The following is an 11,653-nucleotide window of genomic DNA, read 5'->3' as shown; positions in this document are numbered from 1 at the left end:
ATATGTGTATATTGTATGTGTGTTGCAGGCGTTGACTTTAAGGGAGTGCATCAGTCGATCCTCTCTACTTGCTCTGAGGGTCGTTGGTCTCCAGGAGCTCCTGAATCTCCTCAGAGTATGTGCCTCTTTTTACTAAAAATGTCATTTTTAGGCTGAGACTACAGTTATAGGAGAATAAACTTACGTTACAGACACAATTCAATTCAATTCAAGCTTTATTTGTCATTGCATAAATACAGAGTATTGACTCAACGAAATTACAGGTGCTACTCCAGATCAGTGCTTTTAAAAGATAAATAATTCATAAAATAAAATGTACTAATTTATAAATATATATTAAACAAACATAAATCCAGTGGGTTAGTTCACTCCTACTTTGGTTTTATGTCTCTTTCCAGAATCTTTGCATGTATCATGCAGATAAACTGGTGTTTTAAAGGTCCTGTTCTTCGTGATCCCATTTTTCAAACTTTAGTTAGTGTGTAATGTTGCTGTTAGAGCATAAATAATACCTGTAAAATTATAAAGCTCAAAGTTCAATGCCAAGTGAGATATTTTATTTAACAGAAGTCCCCTTTCAAAGCCTACAGGAACGGCCGGTTTGGACTACATCCCTCTACTTCCTGCTTTAATGACGTCACTAGAACAGTTTCTTGAACATTCATTTCATGACTGTTAAAGCTGATGAATATTGATTGGCTTATGTGGAATTTGTGCTTTTCATTTTGTCTTACAGCAGCTGAAGACACTGGAGAACATCAGAGGTAATGAATCTGATTCTGTCAAATACAGTATGTACATTATTCTGTTGGATTCTGTGGTTTGTGTCATTAGAACTGAATTGGGCTTCAGTTTTGATAAGATTATATTGAACTAATATAAGCAGCACAGCGCTGGTGTAAAGCTTCAGAGTAGTGTGTGTGTGTGTGTGTGTGTGTGTGATCACTGCAGCGCTGCTCATGAATCTACAGATTTTCAGCTAGAAAGATTGAGAATGTTTTTCATGTCATGATGAGTATCTTTAAACAGCATTTATAAAGTGACGTGTGTAAACACTTTCTGGACTGGATGTGGGAATCATCAAAGTCTCTCCAGCTTATTCACACACTTTTCTGATATGATGGTGATATTTATCAACTGCTCATTTAAAAGAGTGTTTTATTTTCCTCCACAGACATGAAGTTCAGCGATTGATGACGGTCAGTGAAGTGACCCAACCAGATGCTGTTGGAAAGGTTGTGTGTGTTTTATTAGGGGTTTCATTGTGAACACACATCGTTTGAGCTTCGTGTGCTTGTTTTATACAGATCATTTTACATTAGATATTTTACAGATAATTGGTGTTTGACATGCCATTATTTTTTACTGTTACAATAGTTTAAAGCAATAATCCCTGTGAAGCCGTGTTTTACAGTGAGTTTAGAACAGCTGAGGGCCGTTGTTAGATGCGGAAATAAATCTAAATCCACTGTAAAACACGGCTTCAAGAGGCTTATTGCTTTTATTAAATGGTTACTCCATAAAAATATTGATTTTAAAATGTATTTTATTTATAAAATAAACACCAGAGGTTCCAGAGGTTGCTAAGCAACACATGCATCAACAGAGAGTCACGAACGGCAGTTGGACAGTAACACTAGTGTCACAGGTGTGTGTGTGTGGAGTCATTTACAACGGCTTCGAACGCGGCTCAACCAATCAGAATCAAGGACCAGAACTATCCGTTTTATACATTTAATTTAATAATGATATTCTGTTCTTCTGCTGTTATTCAGCAGTGTTGGGTCTGTGGACACAGAATATAATGCAGTTTTAGATTGTAAAGATGTTCAACAGTCGTTACTGACACTGTCATTTAGTCAGATATATTGTGTGTGTGTAAAGAGTCTTTGGTTTGATCAAGTTCCTCTTAAACATATTACAGATCCAGAAGACACAGAAACCCAGAGACGATCATCTCCAGAGTCTCTCAAACACAAAGAAGACTGACTCAACCAAGAACAGAAGTAAGACATGAACCCTTCATCTGCTCTGAACATCTCCATCAGTAAAGAGTGTGTGAATCATGATTAGAGTAGAGCTGTACTGAAATAAAACACTTTCTCCGCCCCTGAAACCCTGTGGAGATGAACAGCATTGATGTCTCACATTACTGTCTGTGTTTGTCACAATGATCCGGTTTATTTTCTGTGAGAAACAGTCTGATCTTCAGTGACTTTGTTCTCTGCAGTTCACACAACCGTTCATATTGGGAGTGTTTTCTGAAGATGGACATTATTAACACATAGTCATAGATTACTTATTTTCTCACATTTCATTTCATTGCTGTTGAAGCTGATGAATATTGATTGACTATATCCAGACCTACTCTCTTTTAAACCTAGCCAACATTTGCTTTGAACCGTAGAGTCAGTATCTGATCTCGATGGACACTCGATGGCTCTGTATGTTGTAAGATCTGCTGGATGTGTTTCTGGAGTTTCTCTGGTCAGCTGGATGGACGTCAGTCCAGTGTTAATGTGTTTCTCATATCAGGATACTGTGGGCTGGAGAATCAAGGGTCCTGCTCCTGCTTGAATGCAGTTCTTCAGACGCTCTTCATGACGAAGAGATTCAGGGAACATGTCGCGAGGTAAAGAAACATCTTTCACTTCCAGCAGTGGAAACAACATGACAAACAGCCGATCGATAAACACTCAATGTCTTCTGTAGTTTGGGAGGACGAGTCGGTTCATCTGATGGACGCTTGGCTGGAGAGTTGAAGAAGCTGTTCAGTGAATTAGAAACACAACAGAAAACTGCAGTTTCATCAGCTGGAGTCATGAAGAGCCTCGGCATTACAGACGGTTGGTCTCTTTATTGCTGTTTCCAGCATTCAGTCAATGTTTCTGCTGATGAAAGTTACTCAATATAAGTGTTTGATTGTTATTTGCTTTCTCTCCATCAAACCCAAAGTTCATGAACAACGAGACGCAGCGAAACTTCTAGATTTGATTATTAAAAAGACTCCTGGATCCTCTGAGGTAACTAGTTTCGGTAACGCTTTAGATTACAGACCGGAAAGTACTGCGTAATTAAAATGAAAGTACAATGTAACTTTCGGTAATTACAGTGTACCTATAAAGTACGTACGTGTAAGTATATGGGAATAATATGTAAAGTTTTGGGAATAAAGGGGTAACAACCAGGAAAATAACAAATTATTTAGGCAAATTATTTAGGCAAATTATTTAGACTGTAAGTATTCCATGTAGTTACAGGGTAAGTATGACATTGCGGGCTGTAAATTAAAGTGGGGCTTCTTACCCTCTTGTTTCATGTAGTTACAGGGTAAGTACAATAAAAACACATGTACACACACACAATCTGATATCACTCGGAAAACTTTATTTGAAAAACAACTTATTTCAAAACGGATTTACAGCACTTCGTTTCTCTTGCTTGGTTTCCTCCTCTTGTTCCTCTTCTTCTTTTTCTTTTTTTTTTTCCACTGATGAATCTTAAAGGAGAACTCCGGTCAATTTTAACATTGAGCTCATGTTTTTGTAAATTTGGAGTGCTGTCAATACAGAGAACAACGACAAAATTTGGCAAGTGCACAGCCAATGTGAGTGATTCCTTCAGAGTGAACACGGGTGAATCTGACTGCAGTAGATGTGAAAGATATGAATAAAAATGATGTTATTTAAGCCAGCGCAAATACCTGTATTTACATCCTGTTTTCGGTCGAAGTCCACAGTAGTTGATTGTCGAGTACACGCGCATAGGTTTAGTTACCTATGATCACGCGCGTGAACTCGACAATCGACTACTGTGGACTTTCTATTCTGTATTATGTGTTAAAAGAAAATATAGGCTACAGAAATGTCCTCACCATTTACTCATCTTTTACCCTCATGTCATCCGAGATGTATACAAATTTCCTTCTTCAGATTAACACAAACAAAAGTTTTTAGAAAAATAAATAATCTCTGTAAATGCATATAATGCAAGCTCATGTGTTCCTAAAAGTTGACAACAGCACAACAATAACTACAGTAATCCATACGACCCCAATAGATGAATCAATGTCTTCTGAAGTGAAACGATAAGCATTTGTAAGAAAATATACCAAATATTTAAAACTTTTAATATGTAGACTATCGCTTCCGACCAACTGTCCCCTGCGCGTTCATAAGAGGGTACGTTGAGTAAGTTTACGCTTGAAAATTTAAAGCTTGATGTAAGCGCACCGAAAAAAAGGAATGTCGAATTATTATAATTTTTTAATGTTTTTATTATTGTTCACAACAAAATACAAACAATAACAGATAATACTAATGAAAAACAAACCATGCAGAAGAACAGAGACACCAGTTCTCGCGCGAGTTTCACATCAATCTCCCGCGAGGATGCAATGAACGCTTAAAGCTTCACCAAACGCGAAGCCATTCAAGCCGACCCTATGAAGCCGACCCTCATGCACTCGCTGGTGACAGTTGGTCGGTAGCGAAAAGATGAGTAAATTATGAGAACATTTCTGGGTGTACTGTATGTTCTTTTAATACATAATACAGAATAGAAAAAGAAGAGGAGGACCAAGAGGAGGAGGAAGCCATGCAAGAGAAACAAAAAAGGACAAAACATGCTACTTTCTGTCAGGACTTTAGTATTTGAAATGAAAAGTTGATTTAAAAAAAAAAAAAAAAAAAGAATAAGAAGTGTAATATGTTGTAAATCTGTTTTGAAATAAGTTGTTTTTCAAATAAAGTTTTCCAAGTGATATCAGATTGTGTGTGTGTACATGTGGTTTTATTGTACTTACCCTGTAACTACATGAAACAAGAGGGTAAGAAGCACCACTTTAATTTACAGCCCGCAATGTCATACTTGCCCTGTAACTACATGGAATACTTACAGTCTAAATAATTTGCCTAAATAATTTGTTATTTTCCTGTTTGTTACCCCTTTATTCCCAAAACTTTATATATTATTCCCCTATACTTACACGTACGTACTTTATAGGTACACTGTAATTACCGAAAGTTACACTGTACTTTCAATTTAATTACGCAGTACTTTCCGGTCTGTAATCTAAAGCGTTACCCTAGTTTCTTCTGGGTTATTCTGTCATCTTCATGAGGACCATCTATCATCATCTCACAGCAGTCCAGCTCTGGAAGTGTTTCTCAGAGAACGCTCAGAGACATTAGTGCCTCATATCTGGTTTAGATCTCCTCTACAAACGCACTTCACTCGGATCCTTGACTATCATTTGTTGGCATGAGACACAATTAAAGGTTTATCAGCAGTCTAATGTGCTGGAGGCTGAACTGCAGAGAATGGTCATTTTAACAGTGAAAGCACACGTATATCTGTGGATCATCACTAAAGTCTGTTTTCTTCACATCTGTGTAGCTTTTTAAGGGCGCTATGAAGAAGACGAGATCATGCGGGTCATACACACACAATCCAGAAGATACCTCTGAGGATTTCCTCTCATTGCCAGTGTCTCTTCAGAACTCTCCGGATGTGGTGAGCAGATCTTTGCTCTTCTGAATATCTCTCTAAGAATTATTTCTATACACAGATTACAGCAAAACTCACTAAAAGCAACTTTTATCCTGACATTTTTCTTCCATTTCCCATTGTTTTCTTCATTGCAAATATAGAAAGATGCTTTACAGGCACGTGCTCGTGAAAATAAGAGTGAATCAGTGTATTGTGGTTACTGTGGGAGAACGAAAGACATGGAAACTGTGAGTATCTTTTCTAGTGTATATTATATCTTCGAGTCACAACGAATGTGAAATAATGATCCTCTTTTTTTTTTTTTACTTTATTGTGACTACACACAAAAAACACAAAAAAACACGAACATTGTCCTGAGACTGGGCTTCATACATTATTTACAATCATAATAAACATAAACATAAACAATTTAAGGCATAGGCTTGTGTCCTATTTCAGAGAGTCAATAACAGGACCCCATCTTCTTTCAAAAACTGGGGTTTTTAATTGCAGTTGTGCTGTCAACCGTTCCATTAAATAAACTTGTCTTATTTTTTGCGTAACGGTAGGAAGCTCAGGTTTTAACCAACAGATTGTTATCATTTCCCTTGCCGTCATTAAGAGGAGATGGAGAAGAAATGCTTGGTCTTGAGAAAGATTGTCTGGAAAGATATCCAGTAAAAACATTTGGGAGTCTAAAGAGATGTTCACTTTTAGTAGATTTTCCAAAATGCCCTTAATGTACTTCCAAAAGTTATGTATGGTGGGACAGTCCAAAAAGATGTGAGTTTGATTACAGACAAATCCACAGTTTCTCCAACATTTGTCACTCATGATACTCTTGGCGAGGAAAGATTTTAACAGAGTCCTGAAAAATCTGGTTTTCGTCTTCCAATCAAACTCCCTCCAGACCTGACTGCCCACACCCTTATGACAGCCAGAGCAAATGTTAACCCAAACATCGTCATCCAAGGTAACATTCAGCTCCATTTCCCATTGTTGTTTTATGCGTTGTGTGTTATCTGACATGTCAATCAACAATTTTTTGTACATCAAGGACATTTGTTTTTTCATTACACCACCATTTTCAATCAAATTAATAAAATGCTTCTCTATATTTGTAGGCTCTCTTCTGATCAGTTCCCAATCATTATGTTTTGTTACATAGCTCCTTATTTGAAAATACTTATATAAATCACTTGAGGGTAACTTGAATTTTGCTCTTAATTGGGCAAAGGTTTTAATTACATTTCCGTCAAACAATTGATTCACTGTGAGGAGACCCCTCTCAGCCCATCCCCGAAAGCCACTGCTGTCTGATAAAGATGGAAGGAACTCAATATTCCCATTGATAGTCATAGCTCGAGATAAAGCAGTCTTTCCCTTCAACTGCTTTTGGACCTTATTCCAAATCTTTAATGTATGTTTAACCCATAAATTTGCAATTTTTTTTTTTTTCTGAGACTTCAGGTTGAGAAATGGGAGTTGAGAGAGAGAGACTCCTGGCATTGAATATTTTATTTGGGCAGCCCAATAGTACAATTTGAAGTTAGGCAGATTTAAGCCCCCATTTTCCGTAGGCGACATTAACATTTTAAGGCGCACTCTTGGTCTTTTGTTCTGCCAAATAAATGTTGACATTAATTTATCTAGAAATTTGAAAGTAGATTGTGGTATAACAGCAGGGAGGTTTTGGAACAGAAATATTAATCTTGGAAGAATATTCATTCTTATACATTCAATTCTACCCAAAAGAGAAAGCGGTAGTACATCCCATCTGTTTAAATCAGTTCTGATTTCCTTTAACAATTTATCATAGTTCGATGAAAACAACTGTGTAGTCTTGGGGGTAAGAATTACTCCAAGATATCTGAACCCCTGCTTGGAGTGTCTGAATGAGACAAGATTATCCAACTGCAATGGCCAAGTCCCAACAATCATTACGGCTTCGGATTTGTTTGTTGTATTGATTTTATAACCTGATATCATACTATACTATACATACAGACTGTGGAGCAAGGCTGGAACAGAAGTGATAGGATTTTCCAGGAATAATAAAATATCGTCAGCGAAAAGTGACAATTTGTGCTGAACATTTGATTCGTCTCTTATTCCCTGTATGAGAGGATTGGATCTAATCAGTTCGGCTAACGGCTCTATACTCAAAGCAAATAGTGAGGCTGAAAGAACTTCACCCTGCCTAGTGCCGCGTCCCAGTGGGAAAAATTTTGAGCAGGGTCCATTTGACCCTTACACGTGACTGATCGGGTTTCACAAGTTTTCTTATATATTTTTGTATTCTGTTTGCAAAGATGGCAGTCAGTATCTTTAGATCAACACAGAGGAGGCTGATGGGGCGATAAGACGTGCACAGAGTGTAGGGTCTTTACCATCTTTATGAATGACACTAATAATCGCTTCAGACCATGACTGAGGAGGATCCCCCTCTGGAAGCGCATAATTATAAACTTTATCCAAAAGAGGCGTAAGCTTTTTATTAAATATTTTATAATATTCTCCTGGGAGGCCATCCACTCCTGGAGATTTGTTATTTTTAAGGTTTAAAATGCTGTTTTTTATTTCCTCTCTTGTAATTGGACGTGTGAATAGATCGGCTTCCTCCTCAGTCAATTTGGTAAGACATTGAGTTGAAAAAGTTCTCTGTTTTTTTCCCCTTATTTTGACAGCTCTCTTCCTTGTACAATTCTTAGTCTTCAAACGCCTTTGCCACATCCTTGGGTTGTGATAGCATTTCCCCAGGATTTGGACACTTGATTCTATGGACAACTCTGCTTGATTGTGCTTTTCGTAGCTGAAATGCTAACAGTCTGCTTGCCCTGTTACCAAATTCTTAATACTTTTGATTTGTGAATTGAAGCTGCCCCTCTGCTTGATAAGTTAATAAGTCATTTAATTTCTGCCTATTTTCTTTCAACATGTTAAGTGTGTCATTATTTTGTACTGTTTGGTATTCTTTCTCTAATTGTCTAATTTTGTTTTCCAACCCTAATTGTTCTGCAAGCCTCTCTCGCTTTAATCTTGATGAAATCGCAATAATGTTTCCCCTTAGGACACATTTGGCTCCCTCCCATTATACTGATGGACTTACGGTCTCATTGTCATTAAATAGAATATACTCTAATAACAATTTCCTAATTTGTTGTTGAATCACTTTATTTAGAATGGATACATTTGCTCTCCAGTACTTAAAATTATTATTTGGACTCAACTTTAACGTCAAAGAGACTGGAGCGTGATCTGAGATGGTAATAGCTTCAATAGTACACTGGGTCACTCTATAGGAATCTGCACCAGTCATCAAAAACATACCTAATTATGTTATCGAGTTAAAGACTTCCTGGTCCTTGGACAAAGTCAACAGGGAGCCTATCTTCAGATGCTCTCAGAACACAGTTAAAATCTCCCCTATAAGAATAATCCCTTCGGCTTTGTCTGCTATCAATGATGCAATATTTTTAAAGAAAATAGGACAGTCCTCATTTAGAGCATATACATTTACTAGAGTCATTTTAATGCCCCCTACACATCCAATCACCATCAGAAATCTCCCCTCCTTGTCACTGAAAGTTTTCTCATGGCAAAAATACACTGACTTGTTGAAAAGAATAGCAACTCCTCTTTTCCTCCCACTGTGATGTGAGGAGCTATATTGCTGGTCTACCCACTCTCTCCTCAGCTTCATGTGCTCCTTGTCTGAGAGATGTGTTTCCTGGAGCATTGCTATGGCACAGTTAAGTTTTTTCAATTAATTCAGCACTTTTTTCCTTTTAATTGGACTACTTAAGCCTTTAACATAGATAGATTACTATCTAGATTACTATAACCCTTTCTTGATTCTCACATAAATCACTATAAAAAGAATCATTACAAATAATAACAGTATAACGGCCCAACAAAAGTCTCAGGACAAAAAGAACATTTGCAAATGAACACATAACTAACACATTGAACAATGTAGGCTTCCGACTGGATCAAATGTGAATCTTTTAACTAGTTCTCAAACCTGAGTGACCCAGTCCCTGGTGTGTCTTGGGCGGAGGCTGGTGACTGGTCCTCCGCGGGGAATAACACACCGTGTGCGGTATCGCTGTCGCTCCCAGAGCGTCTCGTTTGCGACTTGGCTGTGGATCCACAAGTCCTCCACTCGGTGGTTCTCACGTCTCGTCCATATTGGAAATCTTCACTTTTCTTCTCCTAACTATACTGGTTTAATTAGATGGATGTACTCGGCGAAGGTATAAGTTAGTTATCTGTGTTGAAAAAGGCTTTGATTTCGGTGTTGGCGAGTGTCGCTGGGCCTTCGTTAGCTTTCCTTCCCGCTGTATTCCACCCGTCTCGGCACAGCTCCGTCTCCAGTCGCTCCCTCTCGTCCACTCGGGCGTGCACCCCCAACTCCTCAAGTACCAGCACACCGTCCGTCAATGTCGGGTAGGTCTTCACGCCATCCTCCATAAAAACTCTCAGCTGTGCGGGGAAAACACACTTTGGCCTAATGTTCTTCATCTTTAGCTGCTTTACTGCATCACGAACCAGCGCTCTTTTCTTCTGCAGCTCGGGAGAGAAGTCGTGGTCAAAGTAGATCTGTTTTCCTTCGTACATGACTTTTTTTCTGCTCCCAGGCCTGTCGTAGTGTGATTTCTTTTACTGAGAAGTCCAAAAACCTAACGACAAGCGAGCGAGGGGCTGCTTCAGGGTTCTTGGGCTTGTGAGCGTTCTGTGTGCCCTGTCAATGACGATGTTAAGTTCAGGGGGAAGTCGAAGAACAGATTTAAGCAAATCATGTACAAAAAGCTTAACATCTCTTCCCTCGCTCTCTTCGGCCACTTGATAAATTCTCAGATTGTTTCGCCTTAGACAATTTTGCATATCTTCACATCTTGCATTCAAATCCATTTCTCGGTGCAGTAGGTAACGAAGGGCCCGCTCATGGCGCCTAGCCGTGTCTTCATTAGCGCTAATACGGTCCTCCGCCTCTGTGGTTCTCTTTTGCAGTTCAACAAGATCTCCTTTCAGTTGACCGAAGGACGTTTCCAGCCGTGTTAAAGATAGTTGGGTCTGAGTGTGTCAATCTTGGTTGTCTTTCCTCAGTTTCTCGAGCTCTGCTAGTATTTTTGACTCTGAGTCGCGCATGATAGCATCCGATTGCACACTCTGCGTTTGCATCAGAGTTAGCTGCTTCAAGTTTTCGCCTTTTTCCTTAGCTGAGTCCTGTTTAGATTGTCCTCTGCCTCTAGTTGTCGACATGTTGAATTTGTTAAGAATCGCCGAGTTTTATGCTGGTTTTGTTAGGAAATTATTACAATTTTGGACGGAGCGTGTCCCTCAAGCTGCTGCCAACATGGCGTCACCGGAAGCCCCCAATGATCCTCATTTTAACAGAGAAATTATCACTTTGAAAATTAATGAATTTCATGGCAATATCAATTAAAAACAACCCTGAAATCTGCTTAATAAAGTACTCGTTCACTGTGACATTCGCATCAAATGCTGAAAGTATCTTGTGAAGAAAAGCAGCACAATTCATTAATGCTGCACTAATGTATTATTTTCTCCACAGAAAAGGGAAATGATCAAGTTTCCAGAACACATGATTGTTGTGTTGAAGAGATCTGAGATGATGAAGAGCTCATATGAGTCGAGCTCCAGTAAAAATGACCCGGAAGCGATCATTCATCCTCATATCACGGTACTGGAATAATGTTAGTTGTGTGTCAGTTGTGTGTCAGTTGTGTGTCAGTTGTGTGTCAGTTGTGTGTCAGTTGTGTGTCAGTTGCGTGTCAGTTGCGTGTCAGTTGTGTGTCAGTTGTGTGTCTGTTGTGTGTCTGTTGTGTGTCTGTTGTGTGTCTGTTGCGTGTCTGTTGCGTGTCTGTTGCGTGTCAGTTGCGTGTCTGTTGTGTGTCAGTTGCGTGTCTGTTGCGTCAGTTGCGTGTCGCTTGCGTGTCAGTTGCGTGTCAGTTGCGTGTCTGTTGCGTGTCTGTTGCGTGTCGCTTGCGTGTCAGTTGCGTGTCTGTTGCGTGTCAGTTGCGTGTCAGTTGCGTGTCTGTTGTGTGTCAGTTGCGTGTCTGTTGCGTCAGTTGCGTGTCGCTTGCGTGTCGCTTGCGTGTCGCTTGCGTGTCAGTTGCGTGTCAGTTGCGTGTCTGTT

The 11,653-nt window shown here is 39.1% G+C and overlaps 1 protein-coding gene across 2 annotated transcripts in view; it reads left to right on the top strand.

The window, feature by feature from the left end:
• Positions 1-11,653, top strand: part of LOC309491236 (uncharacterized protein) — a 12,711-nt gene continuing 1,058 nt past the window's right edge. For both annotated transcript variants that reach the window (XM_082160709.1, XM_082160710.1), the window contains exons 1-10: positions 1-115; positions 737-764; positions 1,175-1,235; positions 1,925-2,006; positions 2,536-2,632; positions 2,713-2,846; positions 2,956-3,023; positions 5,398-5,514; positions 5,652-5,738; positions 11,069-11,197. In XM_082160709.1, the coding sequence (XP_082016835.1) occupies positions 16-115; positions 737-764; positions 1,175-1,235; positions 1,925-2,006; positions 2,536-2,632; positions 2,713-2,846; positions 2,956-3,023; positions 5,398-5,514; positions 5,652-5,738; positions 11,069-11,197 (903 nt within the window). In that variant the 5' untranslated portion in view covers positions 1-15. The remainder of the gene's footprint in view (positions 116-736; positions 765-1,174; positions 1,236-1,924; positions 2,007-2,535; positions 2,633-2,712; positions 2,847-2,955; positions 3,024-5,397; positions 5,515-5,651; positions 5,739-11,068; positions 11,198-11,653) is intronic.

Source organism: Leuciscus leuciscus, assembly GCF_965113295.1.
Source record: "Leuciscus leuciscus genome assembly, chromosome: 25".
Taxonomy (NCBI): Eukaryota; Metazoa; Chordata; class Actinopteri; order Cypriniformes; family Leuciscidae; genus Leuciscus; species Leuciscus leuciscus.
The sequence above is the reverse complement of the archived record's forward strand: the minus strand, read 5'-3'. Positions and strand labels throughout refer to the sequence as shown.